The 24140-nt window shown below is 40.7% G+C and overlaps 1 protein-coding gene across 4 annotated transcripts in view; it reads right to left on the reverse strand.

Annotated features, from left to right (window-relative positions):
• nin (ninein (GSK3B interacting protein)) overlaps window positions 1-24140 on the reverse strand; it is a 180478-nt gene that overhangs the window by 52460 nt on the left and 103878 nt on the right. For 3 of the 4 annotated variants that reach the window (XM_048538225.2, XM_059649149.1, XM_059649151.1), the window contains 6 exons: window positions 22993-23183; window positions 10581-10721; window positions 9264-9431; window positions 8958-9094; window positions 6715-6855; window positions 4782-4956 (listed from right to left, as the gene is read on the reverse strand). In XM_048538225.2, the coding sequence (XP_048394182.2) occupies window positions 4782-4956; window positions 6715-6855; window positions 8958-9094; window positions 9264-9431; window positions 10581-10721; window positions 22993-23183 (953 nt within the window). The remainder of the gene's footprint in view (window positions 1-4781; window positions 4957-6714; window positions 6856-8957; window positions 9095-9263; window positions 9432-10580; window positions 10722-22992; window positions 23184-24140) is intronic. The other variant, XM_059649150.1, reaches the window with a different exon arrangement.

Consider the following 24140-nt stretch of genomic DNA (forward strand, 5'->3'; position numbering starts at 1 on the left):
TTTTTTTCTTGTGCAATGATATTAATTTCACTATCACTCCTGGTGTTTGACCAGGTATTTGCTGAAACTCACTTCCATGGCCATATCACATTCCTTAGTGACTGCCTCTGGCTCAGACTCACCCCACATGGATTCCAACTGAAGTTTCATCCCTCATGTTTTGAATCCTCTCAGGATCACAGGTATCTTCATGATGTTCAACGTTCCACAGATAGCTGCTGTCCCCGCTTCCTGAGATCCACACTCAGTGCCATGCGGCGCCACATGCACGCTCTCAACCTCACTCTCCAATAGCATTGCAACATGCTGGCTCAGGACTGTACCACTCTGCAGTTCCACTTCATCTTACGGCTCACACACTGGGCTAACACGAAACTTCTTCTTTTCCTTTTAGGTATTAAGACTTGCAAATTGCAACAACTCTGGAACCTTCCTCCTCTCCCATTCCCTCTGACTCCATCCCCACCTCCTGTTGGGTATTCCCCATCTCTCCTAACCTTACGTGCTCCAAGGCTGAATGTTCTGTACTCAGCAAAGGTCTCAGTTTTATTTCTCTGCATCCCCAACTTAACGAATTTTGGGCATGACATGGCATTGAACTCTTCTTCCACCATCTTCACCTCCATGTCTATTTCTTTGGACAAGAGTCCTCTCCCCATTCCACTGATCCCTTTGGCCAGTTCCAACGCTCTCTTTCCACCTGGACCCTTCCCTATGGCCTTCTACCTGCACTAGATCTGTTCATTGAGAACTGTCAATGTGACATTGGTCACTTCAATTTCTCTGCCCACCCCTCACCCAATCCAACTATCTCTCTCCAAACTGACTGAACTCCGTGTGCTTGGATCTAACCATGACTTTGTTCTTGGACCTGCCCCTTAGGGTGGTGCTGATGTAGTCTGATCCACTGACTTCTGCATTGCAGAGGCTAAGCACCAGCTCTCAGATACCTCCTCATATCTTCCCCTGGACAAATACCCCACCATGACACATCAGGCTATTGTATCACTTATGGTAACTGCCCTCATTTCATCTGGTGATCTCCCACCCACTGCCTCCAAGCTGATAGACCCCAGCTCTGCACAGCTCGTTTCTACTGCCTTCCAAAAATCTACAAACAGGACTGCCTGGCAGACCCATTGTCACAGCCTGCTCATGCCCCACAAAACCCATCTCTTTCTTGACTCAGTCTTCTCTCCCCGGTCCAGTCCCTGTCCATGTACATCCATGATTTCTCTGACACTTCTCTCCCCGGTCCAGTCCCTGTCCATGTACATCCACGATTTCTCTGACCGTTCTCTCCCCGGTCCAGACCCTGTCCATGTACATCCATGATTTCTCTGACCCTTCTCTCCACGGTCCAGTCCCTGTCCATGTATATCCATGAATTCTCTGACCCTTCTCTCCCCGGTCCAGTCCCTGTCCATGTACATCCATGATTTCTCTGACCCTTCTCTCCCCGGTCTAGTCCCTGTCCATGTACATCCATGATTTCTCTGACCCTTCTCTCCCTGGTCCAGTCCCTGTCCATGTACATCCATGATTTCTCTGACCCTTCTCTCCCCGGTCCAGTCCCTGTCCATGTACATCCATGATTCCTCTGACACTTCTCTCCCCGGTCCAGTCCCTGTCCATGAACGTCCATGATTCCTCTGACACGTCATGCCAGTTTCAGAATTTTCAGACTGCAAGCTCCAGTCACCTCCTCTTGACCATGGATGAGCAATCCTTTTACGTGTCCATCCTCCATCAAGATGGTCTCACGGCTCTCTGTTTCTTCCTGGAGCAAAGTCCTGAACCATCCCCACCCATAACCCCTCTCCTCCACTCAGCCAAGTTCGACCTCACTCTCAACTTTTTTTTTTAACTCCCGTCATTTTCTTCAGGTCAGAGGGGTGGCCATTGGTACCCACATGTGCCCCAGTTATGTCTGTCTCTTTGTGGGGTGCTTCGGCCATTTCTTGTTCCAGTCCTATTCTGGCCCCTACCCACAACACTTTCTCCGATATATCAACAATATCATTGGCGCTGCTTCCCTCTCTCAGCCGCAACTGGAAAACCTCATCAATTTCTCTTTCAACTTCCATCACACCGTCACTTTCACCTGATCTATCTCTGACTTCTCCCTTCCCTTCCTTGACATCTCTGTTTCTATTTCTGGGAATAGACTGGCCACTAATATCCACCATAAACCCACTGACTCCCACAGCTACCTGGACTATACATCCTCACACCTCGCTTCCTGTAAACTCTCCATTCCATTCTCCCAGTTCTTCTGTCTCTGTTGCATATGTTCCAGTGAGGACAATTTCAACAAGGGAGCCTCTGAAATGTCCACTTCTTCCTCACCGAGGATTCTCCAGCACCGTTGTTGACAGGGCTCTCAACCGGGTCCGATTCATCTCTCGCACTTCTGCCCTCACCCCCTCTCTTCCCTCCTGGAACAACAGTAGGGATCCCCACATCCTAATCTACCATCCAACCTCCATCCACATTCAGAAGATCATCAGCCTCCATTTCCGCCACTTCCAGTGAGATGCCAACACCAGACACATATTCCCCTCCCCTCCCTTGTCTGCCTTCTGCAGGGACTGCTCCCTACAGTACACCTTGGTCCACTCTTCCTTCACTTCCAACACCACCTCTAAGGACCTATGGTACTTTCCCCTGCAAATGCCAAAGGTTAACAACTGCCCATTTACCTCCTCCCTCCACAGAATCCAAGGGTCCAAACATACTTTCCAGGTGAAGCAACACTCACCTGCACTTCCCACAATCTAGTCTACTGCATTAGCCACTTACAATATGGTCTCCTCTACATTGTAGAACATCTACATTCTGACCTCAATAAAGATCTTGGGCTTCCAGCTGCCTGTCACTTTAACACACCACCCTGATCCCTGGCCAACATCTCTGTCTCAGACTTACTGCAGTGTTCCAGCAAAGCTCAGTACAAGCTGGAAGAACAACACCTCATTTTCCACTTGGGGATCCTGCAGCCCTCCGGACTCGGTATTGAATTCAATAATTTTAGGGCCTGATCTCTCCCATGTTTTAGCCCCCATCCTACACGTCAGGCCTTGTTATCACATAGCCTCCCATTACACGCTACCTATTGTTAAGCAACTAACAGTCTCCATTAACAGCTATTCATCATCCTAGCCAGATTGTTATCAACTCCTTTGTCTGTCCAACTGTTCTTTTCTCTCTTTGGGCTCTAGCCCACCTAACGTTTATTCCCTACCCCCTTCCCAGCTTCTGAATATAAACCAACATTTTCCTAGCTACCATCAGTTCTGAGAAAGGGTTACTGTACCAAAACGTTAACCCTGATATTTCCTTTCAGATGCTGCCTAATCTGCTGGGCTTTTCCAGCAAGTTCTGTTTTTGCAGCATACACATTCAGTGGGTAATAGGGAAGGCAAATAGTCTGTTGGCCTTTATTTCCTATTGAATATAGTATAGAGATATGGAGGTCTTGCTAAAACTCCAGAAGGCACTAGTTAGAACACAACTGGAATACTGTGGAAAGTTTTTGCCCCATTAGCTACAGAAAAATATACTGGTATTGGAGCAAGTTCAGCGAAAGTTCAGTAGGTTGATTCCAGGATGGAGGATGTTCTTATGAGGAGAGGTTGAATAGATTTGGCAAGCACCCATTGGAATTTATGAAAATGAGGGGTGACCTTATTGAAGCATTTATAATGCTTCAATATATTTGTGTGAGAGTTTAGGATCAGTAGGCACAATCTAAGAGTAAAGGGTCGTCCATTTAAAACAGAGATAAGGAGGAATTCTCTCCCTCAGACAGTAGACTATCTATGGAATTCTTTCCTGCAGAGAGGTGTTGAGGCTGCGCTGTTAAGTAGAATCAAGGCTGTGATTGGCAGATTTCTAATTAGTAAGGAAATCCAGGATTGCAAGGGAAAGGCAGGAAAGTGGAGTTGAAGATTATCAGATTAGCCATGATCTTATTGAATAGTGGAGCAGAGGTGATGGACCGAATGGCCCATTTCTGCTTCACGTCTTATGGTCTTATGATAAAATTAGCTTTCTAGCAAGAAATTCAACATTCCCAATTGTACTTTGAAAAGTTAAATAGAAACAAATTTGGAAAATAAATTTTGCTATTCTTTTGAAGAGTTAATTACTGCAGCTTTGCTGGGTGCACACTGGAAATATTAGGAATTATTTTAATGCAGAAATGCTGCACATTTCATATATATTGTTATCACTGTGTCAGTGCCCTCTGCCATCACATGGCGAGAATCTATATTTTTTATACTGTGTTTGTATAGCAAGGAATTGTGATAAGTTGTTCCTTCCTCCATCATAAATCCAACAGAATCTAATGATGATGGCTTTGCATTCACTTAGGCTCCAATGTACAGTATGTGAGGAACAGCATTTTGGCAAAGTGTGTATAATACTAAATTAATTGTCAAGACTGCTGAATCTAGCGTCATTTGCTGTTCTTTAGATGAGTATAGAAGAATCAAGCCAGTGTTCAAATGTGTTTCACAAACAAGAAAGTAGTGCATTTAGGCTGATATTGCATGCCCACGAAGAGATAACAACCCCAATATTCATCACTTCACAGTATTTCATCACAAATTCAGTTTGAACAGTAATATTCAGTTGTTTGCTACAGCCGAAAGAGAATTCTTTGGCATTTGCCATAAGGTCTGAAATATGAATCTAACCACTCTATGTAGTTTATCTTTCTTTTATCTATATATATATAAAACATACAAATTATGAATGAAAAAGGGAATGTTTACCTTCAATGACAATGCAAGTCGATCCCTGAGGTATCCATCTTCCACTTTCATTTTCTCAATCTCTTTCTCGAGTTCTGCTCTTTGCTTACTGGCTTGGTGGAAAATCTGGTCTTTTTCTTTGGTGAGGTCTGCCTTCAAAGCAGCAAAACGATTTCTATATTCTTGGTCCAGCTTGCTAAACAATAAAGAGCACAACAATATGAACAATGTGAAACTACTTATCTGTTGTGTTAGTTTAAATTTGGGTGCTTTAGGGTAGCAGAATATTTTTTAAACAGATACAAACAAACCAGACGATTCAGCTTGAAGACTAATACTTAATAGCCAAAAAACAAAAGAAATGAGACTTTAATAGTTACCATTAAATTTTTATGTACATGGTGAAATTCAACAGAAAATCAAGTTTCTTTTTACTTTGAACTTTTTCACAATCCAGACGTGAAGATTTGCAGCATATTAAAAGTACTGCTGTGTTAAAACTGACCTACTTCATATTTATGCATTATATCTTTCACAATACTACCTGCCAACACAAGATCAAACAATCTGTGTAGTGGCTCTTTTCTCATTCCTGTTACCCACTATACGACCTTTTCAACTATTCTGTTCAGTGTTGCCTCAAACAGATTTTTCCTTCTCTTGTTCCCACAAATACGTAAAAAAAACTTTAGGGAGCATTTAACAGTAGTGTAACACATTATCTGGTGACTCATTTGATTAATTCTAATAAAACTCATGAGGGCAGGTCTTATAATTGTTATAGAACCACTTTCTTGTTCAAAGGTCTAAAATTGATTTCTCAGAAGGAATTTTATATCTATGAATAATACATGGGCCGATGGAATCTGCTCCCCCAGAAATTGTATTTAAAGATATGGGGTAGACGTTTTGAATCAATTTTACTGTGTTTATTGTCTTCTATTGTACTAAAGGCAACTGCAGACTAATTCATCTTAAACATAAACTAATTTTCATGTACTGGTGCAAATGGTATGTTTATCTGGAACAGATTATCAATAATTGTTTGGAGTTGCTATAATTGCTTTAATCATATGGTACACATAACGCAAGAAACTTGTTACATTCCATGTTGAATGTTGTGTTTTGTTAGAAGGACAGGAATGTCTTATATGCAATGTGGTGCTCAATACATTCTCCTACAGCTGTATTGAAGCTGATCAATCCCTACTGAGCTAAAGTTGAATTACTAACTTAAATGGAGGAAAACTAGCATCTGATTCCATGCTTCTGCTAATACTTTACTTGGGCCAGGCTCAAAGTGGTGAATGACAATAGTCTAGAACAACATTCTTTCTAAACCATGTCCTGTGCAGCTGCTCCAAGGTTCCACGCATGCCAATTGGCATGACGGGCATACCAATGCATTGACTTCTGGTTTCAGCTGCTGCTGTCATGCATGGACCTCAGAAGTCTGTACACCAAAAAAAAAATTCAAGGGAGTACTGGTCTAGAGAGAGCATCCTGTGGTCTCCATTCTTCCATTTCTAATTCATTCAGGGCTTTGGGGGCTTTGCTGGCCGCATCAGTATTTATTGCCTGTTCCTAGTTACCTTTCAGAAGGTGGTGATGAACTGCCTTCTCAAACCACAATAGTCTCTTTGGTATAGGTACACACACAATGGTGTTAGCAAGGGAATTCCAGGATTCTGACCTATCAACAGTGAAGGAACAGTGATGGATTTCCAAGTCAGGATGGTATGTGGCTTGGAGAGGAACTTGAAACTGGTTGTATTCCCCCATATCTGCTGCCCTTGTCCTTCTAGATGGTAGTGGACATGAGTTTGCCTTGCAAATAACTGACCAACAATCGTAATATAATTGTAACTGATTCAAAACAAATACAAAAAAAAGTTAAATCTTTAAAGGGAAGATCGCTTGTGCATGGACTTGAGTCACAAAATATGTTAAGTACCGGAGATTGCATTCATTGAGGTGTTCTATAGCAGCATGGTGATCATCTACTTCAGAAGCCATCAGGTTTTTCAGCTTTTCTGCTTTTTCTAAGTCCATTCGAAGTTTTTCTTTTTCTCTTAAAACCTGATCAACTCGCTCCCTAAAAGAGGAAGTAATTGTGACAAACTGTCATGAAAACAATGTACTTAACTGAAATTAAAGAATCTTTCTTAAAGAATCATTGTACAGAAAATAGTAATGAGTTCAAGGATGTTATGGGGTGTCCTGTACATGGTTGATTTAAATTTCTTTAAGGGAAAATTGATTATATTGAGTTGCTCTGTGATCCCTCATTGCTGTGAAGTGTTGTAAGTATACAATTGGTGCAGTTTGCAACAACTGTTTATCGGAACACTGAAAGCAGAGATTGTGTATAGAATGTACCCTTATGTTACATTCGGCAGTACTGTTCCAAAGATTTTGCAAATGAAGTGTACTGCCCATATCCACGGTTTCCTTTCACAATGTCATTTGTATCAGGACATTTCTGGACAACTCAGTTTCTAACATTAAGAATGATATCCTAACTTTGAAGATTACCAAGTACCTGACAGCTAGGTTTGTTGGAATTATCAGATATCTTATCCAATCTTTTACCCTTCGTTGGATGATGTTGAGTATTACCGTGGAATCCACACTGCTATAGTAGCTAAGACCAGGACTAGCAGTGGATACCGCCAAGGCAACTTGGTCTGAGGTTGCCACCCAGGTTACAGCAGTCTAAGCCATCTGGAAGAATGCCCAACACTGTAAGAAGAAAGTCAATGTCTTTCTCCGCCCTGTCAGTGACAGTGCCACCATCCTCTCCCACACTCGCTCTCTCTCTGTTACCGGATCCACTTCCTCCTAGGTCATGTTCAACCACACTCCCCACTGCTTACAACATCTTGCCCAATTGATCGACCCGACAAGCAACACCACTCACCCAGTATGCCCTCTGCATGCCTACTTATTTAGGAAACCCTCTCACTTGCATCAACAGTAACAGCTGTGCTACCCACTTCCATCTTCTGTAATATTTGCAATTTCTCTCAGTCCAGGAGAAAAACAGCTCATAATAAGACGGGTTGTGCCACCATCTTTCAGCTACTCATCCCTTATCAACCGAGGATTCTGATTCTGATTGTCCTGAGCAGAACCAGGACTGATCTCAGAAATTGTTCTTGACTTACAGTCCAGGGAACTCTGAGCAATCGTTATCCCCCTTGACTAGTTTGAAGCCTGCTGACAATGATGACAAGCTTCTTGACTCTGTTTTGTGCTTTACGGCGCAGTAAGATACTAATAATATGAGCCTGGTATCTCTGGCTGAAAGGGGCAATGCACAAAAATGCAAGGCAAGGTAATGCGAAGCAGAAATACTATGAGCATTCAGGTAGGCTCAGAGAGAGCAAATGCTTCGTCAGCAAACAGCCTGGTCCAGACCACAGGCTAGGTGCAGGTCCCTGAGCATCCAGTGTTCTTGCTGCAGTATTAGAGTGATGGATGTTAGTGTAGCCTGAGATGCAATCATTGATATCCTGAAGCATCCTGTAAATGGATCAGAGATGTGCCATAAAGGTTCAGAGAAGTTAGCACGTGTTGGATACCAACGCCTATGGGCGTAGGTGCATGTAATCAGTGCCCTCGGAGTTTGCCGGAGATGTTGGTGCTCAGTGTCTAACATGGAGATCTTTTCGAGCTAGTAGCAAGTTGTACCCGCTGAGCGTCTGTTTCCATGTTGATAGCCTGATAGCTATCGTTTGATGGTGATTTTGTCAAGATTGCAACCTATGGCAAGTTGGGCTGTTAGCAAAGCATTTAACAAGCAATAGTCAGAATTACATGGGACCTTTCCATTGCCTGGAGAAAATCTCATTGCACCACTTGAAAAAAGTGAACAAGGTGCAGCAAAGTGATCTCTATGTTGAGATGGGCCTTGCTGAACTTCTTGCCCAATTCTATCACTCGCCTTATCATAGCCCACGTCGCTCTGAGCCTGCTAAGATTCCACACTGCATTTCTACCAGAAGTAAAACTCAAACAAAAATAAAACTGAAAAAATAGAGTAAAAGAAATGAGTAAGAAAGAATTAAGTAGACCTATATCAGGCTTCAGAAGTGGTCTCAGCTAAAAGCACAATGACACTAATGTAATCAGTGTCCGTAAATCAGTATATGAACTTTTTTGTTCTTGCTGAAAGAAAAGAAACAAGTGACTTACTTTAAATGCCTAATCTCATTCTTGAAGCTGGCCAGAACAGCTTGGTGGATTCCATTCTTTGTTATCAGGAGCTCGTTCTCCAAAGCCAGGGTAAGTTCTGTCAGATTGACCTTCCCATACAGAGCAAAATCCAAGGTCTGAAAACAGTGAGCACTTATGTTGGCCACGATGCAGAATCCATCAAGCACATCACCATCAATGAGAGGTACATAACACTCACACCCATTTACAGTGATCAAACTAAAATGTAAGCAATTACATACAATTAAGCATTTTTGCACCCAGGATTTTAATCCATTGTCATACCTTTAGAATTTCAAGGCCATTTTCAATTCCTTCATCTTGCCAGGTATCCAAGATCTGATCTGTGGATGTATAACCTGTCCCATCATCCAAACATGAAAACAGACGAAGACCAATTGTACTTGTCATAGCAGATGGGGTAGCAGTGCGTCGGCCACTTTCATCAAATGGCTACCAGATGAACAGGGAGAGAAAAATACAATGACCTTACTTATTGATTTGAACCTGTGACTTAGCAACAAAGCATGTTTCGCTGGCTTTCCAAATGCGCTGGAAAACCTCCCCCTTAACCCTGCTATATGAATCTGAACTCCCATAAAGAACTAACATGTCCATCTTAGCATCTGTCCCTCTCACCAAGGATTTTGCTGGAGAAGCAATTGAGAAGGTGAAGATATAGATTTCCAGGCATCAACGTGTAACTAATTACCAGATTTACTTGAAGGGGGGCAAATGATGAGGCTCATCCCGCTCACTGCTAGGAATTCTCATGTCTCAATGAAACACATGTTTCACTCCACAGTTTCTCTTCCTTTTCCTACTGACAGGAATTTCAGCATCTGGGAGTGGAAAGGTTGAGCTCAGCCTAGCCACAACTCCCAAATTCTCATACTTAGAGGATAGGGAAATGTTTAATCCCATCAACCTGTCTCACTGATTGGTGAATGCAGTTTATGTTAGTTGCCTAGTTTGACTACGAATTCATGAAGATTATTGCAAAATAAACTACAAATGTTGGAAATTTGGAACATAAATTGCTGGAGAATTTCAGCAGATCTGGCAGCATCTGTGGAGAGAAAGCAGAGTCAATGTTTTGACTCCATTGACTCTTCATCTTCTTGAACTTCTTCAAATTTTTACAAGGGCCCAGGCAAGCAAAGGTTTAGACCTGATCACCTCCCCTTAGGAAATGAAAATTGGAACCTCGGTTTAGAGAGGGGTTTATGACCCAGTCCTCCAAGTTATACCATCAATGTTCTCCAAGTTTAGATAATTTCCTTGCCTTTGCTCCCCATTTCTCCTAACGCTTTTCTATTTACAAACACATCTTTCTTTATTCTTCCACTTATCTGTTGAAATTTTGGGTTCACTGAACTCAGAAAATACTGACCAAACCATAAATGGAAAGGATAATGAGGGAGTTGGGAGAAAGGATATGCTTATCTCAGTGAAATGCTATCAAGTGTGGAGGGAGAAAGTGATCTTCTTGGAATCTTAAATGAATGTTTTAGAAAATATACCAACTGAAAAGTTAGTCCAACTGAATGCATTTTATGAAACCACTGCAATATACCATGCAATTGTCTGAGGTTCCAATACCTGCTGAGAATGATGCCTCTTTAGTTGCCTGTAAGGAGTTGAAGCAGATGAAGGAGTTGATTTTTTAAAGATGCCATAAATGAAATCTTCAAGACGCATTAATCCATCTTGATCTAGTTTTTGAAATATGTCATCCAGAATCTATAATACAAAATCAAGTTTTCAGAAACACAATACAACAAAATAACAGCAGTAGTAACAAATTCTGTAGCTGTATAAAAACGTAGCGCCTTTAAAACATACATATTATACCTATTTTATAATTTATTATGTTCAATCACAAATACACAAGATCCTGTTTTAAGATATTATGATTTCACTTTATAGTTTAACTCAATAAAGTTCTGAATTTGCTCAGATGATCAAAATGACTTTATGTAATATTTTGTTCTTTGCATTTCTCATGTTACAACTTTGCTGATCTGCTTAATGTCTTGTTCTTACCATGAGTTTATTAACTATTGGGGCCTCTGCCTTAGGTTCTGTCAGTAAATATTCTTAAAAATTACGCAAGAATAATGCATGTCCAGACTTTGGAGTGCTACATCCCTAGTAAGCTACCAAAACAGGGTTGCTATTCTGTTGTTCCATCAGCAGGGACTAAACCTCAAAGAACGTTGATGGATGGGAATTAATCCTGAAGGCCAGATAAATCACCATAACCCGGCTCAAGAACAGTTATGGCAGACCTAAGCATCAATCTCTGCTTGGGGAATAAATTTGTGTTGAAGAAACTTAAAATAGAGGCTCTTTATAAAAAAAGGAATAGGAGTGTTAAATCAGAAGTAAGAAGCATGGGAAACTATAACTTAGACTGATTTGAACAATATTCTAACTCAATTATCTTAAACACAAAATGCACTGTTTTATTACTTTTGCTGTGCTATGTGCAGCATTTATTATATTTTCTACAAAAATCAATACATTTTATCCATTTACACAGAAGCATAACAAAAATGAATCTGGGCACCATACGGGGAAGGTATACTGGGATCGATCAAAATCTTATGCATTAGGAAGTACTGGGTCAATCCTATGGATTGGACTTTATCAAAATAAAATATTATGAAAATTACAGAATTCTTTAGGCACAGAAGGAGGCTATTTGGCCAATCATCTGCACTAGCTCTCCAAACTTTTGAGCTTACTGCCAATGTCCTGTCTTTTCCCTATAATCCGTTGCATTGTTTCTATTTAAACAATCATTCAATGCTGTCTTCCCTACCTCAGAGAATCTTACATGCATCATACTTCCAGCAGTACACGCCAGATCCTAACTAGTCGAAGTGTGTTTTTACCTCACCTTCTGTTTGGTTCTTTTGCAAAACACTTTAAAACTGTGCTTTTGGTTCTTGATTTATTTATGAGTGAAAACAGTTTCTTTCTATCTGCTCTGTCCAGAGCCCTTATGACTTTGAAAAATTCCAACATCACCTCTCAGCCTTCCCATCTCCAAGGAAAACAGTTCCAACTTCTCCAAGCTTTCCTCATAGTGTACATCTCTGGAACATTTTCTTAAACCTCTTCTGCACTCTCTCAAAGCAGTGACATCCTTCCAATAGTGTGCTGTCAACAGCTGCCATCTATCCACCTAATCTACTAATGTGTCAATGCTGTTTTGAAGTTCGATACTGTTCACCTCATAATTAATCATATTCTTAAGTTTTGTATTATCCACAAACTTTGAAATTGCTTCTTACAGACCAAGGTCTAGATCAACTATATATCAGGAAAAGCAAGGGTCCAAATACCAACCCCTGGGGAACTCAGCCACAAACCTCCCTTCAGCCAACGTCATTTTCTGTTTTCTATTCCTCAACCAATTCTGTACCCAAATTGTACTGTCCCTTTTATTCCATTACTTAGAGTATTTGTCACAGGTTTGTAATGTAGCATTGTATTGAAAATCTTTTGGAAGTCCAAGTACAGCACACCATTAGTCTTCCCGCATCAACTGTTTCTATTGCATCTTCAAAACAACTCCAGCAACTTAGCCATGAATTTTTCTCAACAAATCCATATTGACTTTTCCAAATCAAATGACAGAATTAATAGTCACATGCAAAACTATCATAAATAAGTACTTTCTGGAAGACCACCATCCCCATACACGCCTGCAACCCCCCGCCCAAGGGAAGTTAAAATGAATGGTTTGGAATTAATGGGCTGAAGACGACTTAGGGATTTCCTTTCATAGTAGTTGACAGTCTTTTTTCATAGTCCCACTTTGTTTCTTGTATTCACCCCATCTTCTGAAACTTCTGTATTCAACTTGGTACCTAATCTGATGCTTGTCCTAAGTATACTTTTGCTTCTGTAACTTAATTTCCAACTCCTTTATTATCCAGTGAGTTTTGTATGTGCATCTGTTTTTAGCCTGGAGTATTTAACACTCAGGTCTAATCTTCCTTGATCCAGGTTTTTGTTATTGCCACAATATTATAATCTAACCAAGCAATCTGCGCCTGTAACTCCCCAGTTTTATTAATTATATTCTGTGCATTCACATACATGCAGACTTCATTACTTTCTCTCTTACTCCAACTCTAACTATTAACTTACTATTCTTTAATTTGTGCTGTGTTTCCCAGCGTTTAGTGCATCTGGTCTTATTGTTTAATATTCTCTCTTGGTTTGTCCAATTCTGCTGAGTTAATTTAGAAAGTAGTCTGCATTGGAATCTAAAGGAGTTCTTTAAGAAACAAAATAATCACAATGTTGAAAAAAATGCCTGCTCCTCTACAATGATATTTTGTGGAGGCAACAAGTTCAGAAAATCTGAAGAAGGGTCCCGACCCGAAACGTCAGCTCTCCTGTTCCTCTGATGCTGCCTGGCCTGCTGTGTTCATCCAGCTCCACACTGTGTTATCTCAAACTCCAGCATCGGCATTTTTTACTATCTCTTAAGTGTGAGCTGTGTAGCATATTGCCAATAAGCTTCTGTTTTAACCACTAGAGGGAGCCAACAGTCCTACCATGAAAGGAACGTTACAAACGAAAACATTTAAAATTAAACCAAAATTTGATTGTGCCCATGGAGCTCTGGTAATAGTATCTCTTGTTTAATTATTCTGGTAAGAATATTCTACAGCTGAATCAATTTAAATTACAGTTTAAACTTAAATTAGATTGGAAAGGAAATTATTTGGACTCTTATGGCGCAGTGGTAGCGTCCTTATTTCTGGACCGAGAGACATGGGTTCAGGTCCCACCTGCTCCAGAGATGATTAGATTCCCTACAGTGTGGAAACAGACCTTTTGGCCCAACAAGTCCACACTGCCCCTTGAAGCATCCCACCCAGACCCATCCCCCTATAACCCACACACCCCTGAACACTACCGGCAATTTAGCACGGCCAATCCACCTAACCTGCACATCTTTGGACTGTGGGAGGAAACTGGAGCACCCTCACAGAAACCCACGCAGACACAGGGAGAATGTGCAAACTCCACACAGACAGTCACCCGAGGCTGGAATTGAACCTGGGTCCCTGGCGCCGTGAGGCTGAAGTGCTAACCACTGAGCCACTGTGCCGCCCTTTTGTGTAATAACATCTCTGAACAGGTTGATTAGAAAAATTGAAAGAGTTACAAAATTATTCAAGATAAAGTCATCCAAAATGTTATGTTTGTGAATCAAATAGCAGTGCTAAGAAGTCTTCAAAAATAACAATTGTAAGCATTCTAGTTTCACTGTGATCTCAATAAAGCAAATACCATACTTCGGAATAACATTCTTTGTCAATTGCATTAGCACAGGGTTGCCTTATTTGCAATAGCCTGCGTACTGAGTTAAAAGTAATCTCATTTTTACAACATACACCCTCTTAAGATGATTTCTATCACTTTGAATCGGAAATTCATCAAAAGTTAATGGGGTACAAGTTGCATTCATGATTTGATTAGGTGAAAAGAATATTAACGCGCACAAGCATAATATTGTACTATTGTACTTGTGCAATAGTAGTGTCAGGTCCCCTGGACAGAGCTTAGGCATTAGGCTATTTAAATATGGAAATTAGCAACTTAACGTCTGTAGAAGAATCTCCACCCATTAAGGAATGAATTGTTGATGATTTGTTATACGACTAATATTAAGAGGTTGTGCTAAGTACCCATAGATATTTCTGGCTAAAAAGATGATGCTCAGAGATAATGGATTTCAAAACTAAACTAAAATTTCAATTTGACAAATGCAAGATAAGTTCTGGAGTTTCCAGGTTACTAGGCAATCATAGGGATAAATTATTTGGAGATTGTTGAAATGGTACTGCATAGGAAATGCATTAAATTCAAATGACCCATTTTACTCTCTTGTAAAATTTAATTCCCAACATGTCTGGTGCCAATTTCCTTCCTGTTCTATTTGCAACTCCTCTGCATACTCTGTGGCTCCTGCACAGGATCAAGCCTCATCATCCCTCTTCAGGCCTCGCTCCAGAATGTCCCTTTGGGCTCTTGACATCCATAAATGTGTTTTGGATGACCGTATTAATGTCATGGCATGAAGGGAAACTTGGCTGATATTCCTTGTATAAATATCGTTCTGCGATTAGGCTTCAATTTACCTTTTATCAGAAAGAACCTTTGTAGTAATGTCAATGGAATAATTATCCAGAAGCCAAGGCAAATCTTTTAGGGACAATGATTTGAATCCCATCTCAACAGTTGGTGAAATCTGAATTCAATAAAATTTAAAGTGAAAAGCTAGTCTTTTGATGATTGTTGTAAAAATCCAACTGATTCACTAAGGTTCTTGAGGGAAGAAAATCTGCCATCCTCACCTGGGCTGGCCTTTTATGTGACTCCAGACCCACAGCATTGTCGTAGACACTTAGCTGCCCTTTGAAATGGTCCTAGCAAGCCACTCAGCTCCAGGGAAGTAACAAATAAGCAGTTAGGTTGGCTTGGCCAGCAAAACCTACATCCTATGGAAATCATTCAGCCTCTAACTAAAAATTGCTATTTCCTACCCTTACCTGATTTCTAAACTCGCTGGAAGCTTTACCTTGGATGCTTATCTTTTGGCCTCTCTAGCAGCCTTTACTATGGTAGTTTGGTGAATGAATTCTTAGATGTTTAGCAACAGCAAGTTGCTGGGCTTTGTATAGACAATGCATATTACATGTCATTTCCCCGAGAATCTTCCTTCAGGCAGGATACATCTTTGCTGAATCATTGTTCACATCTAATTTTCATATTTCTGAATACGTATAGCTGGCAGGTCTCCCAAAATCTACAGGAGTAAATTTCACTTAATCTGCACAATCTGATTTCCTCGTAACCTAGAAACTCCAAAACTTATCTTGCATGATGAGCTCTCCATCTATTGTAGTACTGGTGTTTAAAGACCACATTCTTCTTTTATATGTGGTCTCAATAAGTTATTTATTGACAGAGAGGGATCTCAGTCAATCCCAATTTTAATCTTATTTGAGATAGTGATAATGGGAACTGCAGATGCTGGAGAATCCAAGGTAATAAAATGTGAGGCTGGATGAACACAGCAGGCCAAGCAGCATCTCAGGAGCACAAAAGCTGACGTTTCGGGCCTAGACCCTTCATCAGAGAGGGGGATGGGGTGAGGGTTCTGGAATAAATAGGGAGAGAGGGGGAGGTAGACCGAAGATGGAGAGAAAAGAAGATAGGTGGAGAGGAGAGTATAGGTGGGGAGGTAGGGAGGGGATAGGTCAGTCCAGGGAAGACGGACAGGTCAAGGAGGCGGGATGAGGTTAGTAGGTAGGAGATGGACAAGAGAGTTGCAATGGGAGGGAGATTCCCTGAGGTTGGTCCGGAGGGAGGAGGGTAACTTCTTCAGGTTAGGCATCCCTGGAAAAGGCTTCGCAGTGAGGTTAAAATTGTATCAGTGATAATGGGAACTGCAGATGCTGGAGAATCCAAGATAATGAAATGTGAGGCTGGATGAACACAGCAAGCCCAGCAGCATCTCAGGAGCACAAAAGCTGACGTTTTCGGCTCACTGCGAAGCCTCTTCCAGGGATGCCTAACCTGAAGAAGTTACCCTCCTCCCTCCGGACCAACCTCAGGGAATCTCCCTCCCATTGCAACTCTCTTGTCCATCTCCTACCTACTAACCTCATCCCGCCTCCTTGACCTGTCCGTCTTCCCTGGACTGACCTATCCCCTCCCTACCTCCCCACCTATACTCTCCCCTCCACCTATTTTCTTTTCTCTCCATCTTCGGTCCGCCTCCCCCCTCTCCCTATTTATTCCACAACACTCACCCCATCCCCCTCTCTGATGAAGGGTCTAGGCCCGAAACGTCAGCTTTTGTGCTCCTGAGATGCTGCTGGGCTTGCTGCGTTCATCCAGACTCACATTTCATTATCTTAATCTTATTTGACTTCTTTTTGTGAATATCTAGTTCATAATTTATCTGTTTTAGAATATAGCTTTTAGTTTGTAAGCTACTCCTATGGTTATAGATGTTACACTTCACTAGGGTAATGAGCTGGAAATCAAACCCTGCTATTGCCAAGTTGTTACAAAAGTTAAAGATTTTATGAAGTACAAAGAATTAATGTAAATTCTGGGGGGCTGTGGATATCCTCAGGGTTGGTCCCAGGAAAGTGAATCAGTCACCAGGATTTTGTCAGTTAAGCAAACACCTTGGAAGAACTAAAAGAAACCTGAGTTTATAATACAAGTCTTTATAAGCTACTGTGTTAAGTTGGTGGTGCTTGCTTTGTTTAATTTCTCTCGATATAGACAACCAAGTTCAGTTTTATTAAAATCATGAAAGCTTGTAGCAGTTTTGTCAGTTAGTTATTTGGTTTTCATACTTTTTCTTTAAATGCTAATAGTCCCTAACAGGATTGCAAAACTCTAAATGTGTGCAAGCTTGAAGCCAGATTGCTGGGCAGAATTAGGTTACTTCCCGTTCATGGCCCAGGAGATTTGTGACCAAATAGCAAGAAAGCGAAATCAATACCACCACCAACTAGCACCCCCACTGCAACCAAAAACAAATTAATTGACTGATTCGAAAAAACATTCTAGATTTCTAAGAGATAACGGGAACTGCAGATGCTGGAGAATCTGAGATAACAAAGTGTGGAGCTGGATGAATGCAGCAGGCCAAGCAGCGTCTTCAGAGGGGTCAAGGCCCAAAACATCAGTTTTCCTGCTCCTAAGATGCTGCTTGGCCTGCTGTGTTCATCCAGCTCTACACTTTCTAAGGTTTTACAGTAGATTTGTAGCTCGGGTTGTGGATGTTGTGGTTGGTTGGCTCGCCGAGCTGGTTTGTTGTTCCGCAGACGTTTCCTTACCCTGCTGGGCAACATCATCAGTGCGGCCTCCAATGAAGCGCCGTTGTGTTTTCCCACCTGGTGTTTACACTCTGGAGTCTGTTGAGCTGGATCACCTCTCTTCCAGTTTTCCTCACAGTGGAGTGGATATGGGGCTGAGCTCCATGTGTTTATTGATGGCTTTTTTCGTGGAGTACCAGGCTTCTAGGAATTCCCGTGCTTGTCTTGGCTTTGCTTGTCCCAAGATCTTGGTGTTGTCCCAGTTGAATTGGTGGTTCACCTTATCCGTGTGGAGAGAGATGAGTGAGTATTGGTCGTGTCTTTTTGTAGCCAACTGATGTTCGTGACTGAGTGTAGCCAATTGATGATGACAAGACTAATGCAGACTCCAGAGTTTAAATACCAGGTGGGAAAACACAACGGCGCTTCATTGGAGGCCGCACTGATGATGTTGCCCAGCATGGTAATGAAACATCTGCGGAGCAACAATGAAACAGCTCGGCGAGCCAACCAACCACAATGTTGTAGATTTAGCTTATTTTATTATGTGGTTTACCCATGGCTTTATAACATTTCTTTCATCAAGTTTCAAAGCTAATTCACAAAGTATATCATTTAAATTGTTCAAAGCACACCAGCATGGTGTATTAAATTTACATTATTATTTACCACTTCTTGGGTAACATAACAGAGACAAGTGCTTTGAATTTTGATTTCATCCATCACCTTCAGAAGATTCCTTAATCAAAAACCCTGAAGCTTGCTTTTTCTGATTTGACCACTATAAAAGGTAAATTTCAACGGCTTATTTTACCTCTAGAAGTACTTCAATAAAGCAAGACAACTATGTGTTACATTTCTCCATAATCCATTTCAAAAATGCATTTTGTGCACAGATTACGAGAGATCTCTAAAAGTTGCCACCCAGCTTGACAGGGTTGTTAAGAAGGCATACAGTGTTTTAGCTTTTATTAATAGAGGGATCGAGTTCCGGAACCATGAGGTTATTGCTGCAGCTGTACAAAACTCTGGTGTGGCCGCACTTGGAGTATTGCATACAGTTCTGGTCACCGCATTATAAGAAGGATGTGGAAGCTTTGGAAAGGGTGCAGAGGAGATTTACTAGGATGTTGCCTGGTATGGTGGGAAGGTCTTACGAGGAAAGGCTGAGGGACTTGAGGCTGTTTTTTGTTAGAGAGAAGAAGGTTGAGCGGTGATTTAATTGAGACATATAAAGATAATCAGAGGGTTAGATAGGGTGGATAGGTAGAGCCTTTTTCCTAGGACGGTGACAGCGAGCACGAGGGGGCATAGCTTTAAATTGAGGGGTGAAAGATATAGGACAGATGTCAGAGGTAGTTTCTTTACTCAGAGTAGTAAGGGTATGGAACGCTTTGCCTGCAATGGTCATAGATTCGCCAACTTTAAGTACATTTAAGTCGTCATTGGATAAGCATATGGACGTACATGGAATAGTGTAGGTTAGATGGGCTTGAGATCGGTATGACAGGTCAGCACAACATCGAGGGCCGAAGAGCCTGTACTGTGCTGTAATGTTCTATGTTCTATGTTCTATTACAAAAGGACTGAAAAACATTCACCATAATAGATAACACAGGACTTCTAAAATTTTTTTTCAGAATCAACTTTGAACATTTCAAATGACTGACTTGGAAAACAATTTGAAATTGTCAGGTTTGTATATCCTACTGAAAAAAGTAAAATGTGTCAATTGCTTTATTTAAAACTTCCAGATGGATTGTGTAATCTTAGCTTTTTATTCACTGGAACTGTCAGGCTCCACTGGAAACAATTAGAAGACATACTGAAAAATTTCTCATCTAAACACACAGCAGGAGGATGATAAAGTCAGGCAGCATATTGTCAAACACTTTGAAAAAGACCTTGGGCAAAAATATTCTAGCATGGTGTGTACTAAAGCTACAGTGTGCCATCATCTCCAGCGTGTTTCATGAAATTATCTTTTGTACTGTGTCAGTGTGCAATTCACTGGCATTAGTACAAACCCATATGATCTAAACACACAGACATTCAATAAATTATTGCAAAGCATTAGAACTCCTAAGCCAAGCTGACTGAAAAAAATGTAAATTTTACAAATAAAGGCTGTGACACAAACATACCAGCTTTTACGAATACCCAATTTTAACACAACAATTATAACAGTCACATATTTTAAATTGGTCAGTATAAATCATTAAAAAAATCTTCCAAAATTAACATTTACTTGATAGAAATATAAAACATTACATCAGTTTCCTAGACTCCAGTGATGAGCTTATATACTATAAGTACATATGTATCCAGGTTATACCTTTGTATGATCTTTAACTTCTGGCCCTATATCTATAGCAATGTATCTACAATAGGCTTACCAAGTTCCCAGCATTACAGATGCTGGCCTTCAGCCAATTTGATTCACTCCGTGTGATATCAAGAACTGGCTGAAGACACTAAATACTTCAAGGACTATAGGCCCTGATAACATTTTGGTAATAGTACTAAAGATGTATGCTCCTGAACTTGCTGTACCCCTAGCAAAACTGTTCCATTACATCTTGCAAGACTGGCTTCTACCCATCAATGTACAAAATTGCCTAGATACGTACTACACAAAAAAAAACAGGACTAATCCAACCCAGTCAATTACAGCCTTATCAGTCAAATTTCGAGCATCAACAAGGTGAGGAATAGCGCTCTTGACTGGGCTATCAAGTTGTTCTTGCAAGGGAATAATAAGCATACTGATGCTCAGTTTGGCTCTGACCTCGTTTTAGCTTTGGTCCAAATATGGAACACATGAACTGAACATCGAGGTGCCCCAGCTAAAGTGGAGTCAATGGAAATCAGGAAAAACATTCTGCTGGTTGCATTCATACCTGCCTCAAAGGAAGAGATGATTGTGATTATCGGTGGTCAATAATTTTAAACCAAGATTGCTTTGCAGGACTTTCTCAGGATAGTGTCATCAATCACCTTCTTTCGAATATAAATGTCAGAAGTGGGGATGTTTGCTGATGATTGCATAATGTTCAGTGCAATGTTATCTAAGATTACAAAGAGATCTTGATAATTTGGGCTGATGGGCCTATGAGTGGCAGTTAGAATTTAATTTGGATAAATGCGAGGTGTTGCATTTTGGTAAGATGAACAAGGGCAGGATTTCTATAGTTCATGGTAGAGCCCTGGGGAGTGTTGTTGAATAGAGAGACCTAGGGGTTCATTTACACATTTCTTTGAAAGTTGCATCACAGGTAAACAGGTTGGTAGAGAAGGCATTTATCACAATTGGCTTTATTGCTCAGGCCATTGAGTACAGGAGTTGGGATGTCATGTTGTGGTTGTACGGGATGTTGGTGAGGCCATTTTTGGAGTACTATGTAGAGTTCTGGTTGCCCTGCTCTAGGAAAGATATTACTAAATTGGAGAGGGTGAAGAAAAGATTTACAAGGATGCTACTGGGGCTTGAGGTTTTGACTTATAGGGAGAGGTTGGATAGGCTGGGACATTTTTCACTGGAATGTAGGAGGTTGAGGGGTGACTTTAGAGAGTTTTATAAAATCACATGGACACTTATAAAGTTAATAGCAAAAGTTTTTTTCCTAGGGTAGGGCAGTTCAAAACTAGAATGCATATTTTTAAGGCGAGAGGAGTAAGATTTAAAAGGGACCTAAGGGGCAATTTTTTCACACAGAGGGTGGTTCGTACATGTAAAGAACTACCAGAGAAAGTGGGTAAATGAGGGTACCATTACATCATTTAAAAGGCATTTGGATTAATAGGAATAGGAAAGGTTTAGAGGGATATTGGCCAAATGCAGGTACATGGGGCCAACTTAGTTTGTGAAACTTGGTCAGCATGGATGATTTGAAGGGTCTATTTCCAAGACTCTATGAACCTACACCTATGTGTGACTCCTCAGTTACTGAAGCAGTCTCTGATCACATGCTTCAAAGCTTGGACAACATCCACAACTGGGTTATTAAGTTGCAAATTGTAGTTTATTCACGAAATGTTGAAGCAATGACCATCTCCTTCAGAATAAAATCTAACCATCACTCATTATGCTACAGATTCACAGTAGCTGAATCTCATGCTATCAACATCCCAGTGTTACCATTGATGAGAAACTAAGCAAATACTGTGACTATAAGAACAGGTTACAGGCTAGGAATTCTGTAGCAATCAATTCACCTCCTGTCTCCCCAACTCATGGCCACCATCTGCAAAGTCGGGAGTATGATGGCATACTCTCTATTTGCCCAGATGAGCACAACTCCAACAACATTGAAGAAGCCTGACACCATCCAGGAAAATACAGTCTGCTTGACTGGCACCCCATCCACCACCTTCAACATTCACTCCCTTCTCCCTCTTGCATATTGACAACAGTGTACACCATCTACAAAATACATTGCAGTAACTCATCAAAGCTACATCAACAGCACTTTCCAAATCAACTAAAACTACCAACTTGAAGGAGAAAGGCAGCAGAAACATGGGAATACCACCAACTCCAAGTTCTTCTTCAAGCCATTCACCATCTCATCTTGGAAATATATCAGTGTTGCTTCTCTGTCACTGGGTCCAATATGTGGAACTCCCTTCCTAACAGCACTGTTGTCATGTTTGCACCTCGAGAGTGCAGTGGTTAAAACAAAGCAACTCACCACCACCTCCTCTTAGGGATAGATGATATGTGCTAGCTTAACCAATTATGCCCACATCTCATACACAAATAAAAAAATGTCAAGCGAGGAAATGGTTACATCTGAAATGAGGAAATTGTGTTGCATCAAAATTTCACGGTTGACTCTCACAGCTGTACAGGGTATCACAATCAGAAATGTGTAAAGTGATGGGAAGGAAATAAAAATGTGTGCTGATGAAAAGAAAAGAAGTAATTCTTGTGCATCTCTGACAAGAGAAGTCAGAAGTGATCTATCTCAATCTGCTCGGTGGTGAACAAGTACACAGTTGATCTTTGGAAATGGAACTTAAAGTATTGTTTCTATTTACATTTAAAACAAAAGAACTATACTCCTTTGAAAAACAGTGTAAACCTTTCAGGACAATTTTCCTACATCCATTTTAAAAACCGCATTCAACCCAAACGACCTCACCTCTGCATCTACATTCTTAAGTCCACACTGATCACAAATAGATATCAACTCTTTGCTACTCAAGTAGCTATCTTTGGTGACTCCGAGTTCTTCAGATACTGCTTGAAGTCGTTCTTCAATATACTTGGGGTCAGCACCAAACACGCATTGGGAAGAGTTCAAGTCATCTGGGTTCCAAAATCTCAGCTGACCTGAAAAATGTATCATTTTCTAATTACTTAGTGCAGGATGAAAAAAAAAATCAATGAGGATAGATGCATCAATAAGCAACCACAAATGTGCTTTTGGAGTAAGGACATTAGAAAGAATGCGCTAAGGGCACCTATTTGGCTATTTATTGTTGTGTATGATAAGCACTATATTTCCATACCTTAATATGTTTATCTTCCATTTCACCATGTGTATATGCTTTTCATTTGACAATCCAATATATTATTTTTCAACTGCACTATGTACCAAAAACCTATCATGAGGCAAAGGAAGACTCAGAAGAATCAAAATTTTTAGGAAGTTAATTTATGTATTATGAGTCCATGACTCAGAATCCCTAGAATGCACATAGAGGCTATTCAGCCCAACAAGTCTACACTAGCCCTTCGAAGCACATCCTAGCTCTACCCTATGAAGAAATATTGAACTGGATTATAAAAATCAAGATCTGAAAGTGGAAATTTAAAATCTAAATTTGTTTTAATGTTCTGACACTCCTTAAATTTGTAAAGTTGTTTTGAGATAGTTTTCTATTTCAGCCAATTCCTCTACATAAGCAATATGCATGTAGTGACAGTCAGTCATGCAGTTTGCATTATCAAGTACATACACGTAGAGTCATAGCGTCATATGTGGAATCTGAATCCATACACACTTAGTGAAGCAATTGGTTGATTCACAAGCTTTTTCTGGCGTAAATCTCAACCAAGCTGAAACAAGATGAACGAATTTGAAACCAAATTTAGACTTCCAATTTATTTATTCAGATCTTTACACTCATTATCTGGGTTCCCATGTGGTTCTAGTGTAATATTCTGACATTGTTCATCACCTTTATTCTTGCGAACACAATCATAAAAATGGTAAATGATGTAGGTTCTTGATTCATACAGAGGCATGCATTAGGATAATAGGGCACTAATTTTGACCTCAGTCAC

The sequence above is a fragment of the Stegostoma tigrinum genome, chromosome 10 (assembly GCF_030684315.1).
Source record: "Stegostoma tigrinum isolate sSteTig4 chromosome 10, sSteTig4.hap1, whole genome shotgun sequence".
NCBI classification, from domain to species: Eukaryota; Metazoa; Chordata; class Chondrichthyes; order Orectolobiformes; family Stegostomatidae; genus Stegostoma; species Stegostoma tigrinum.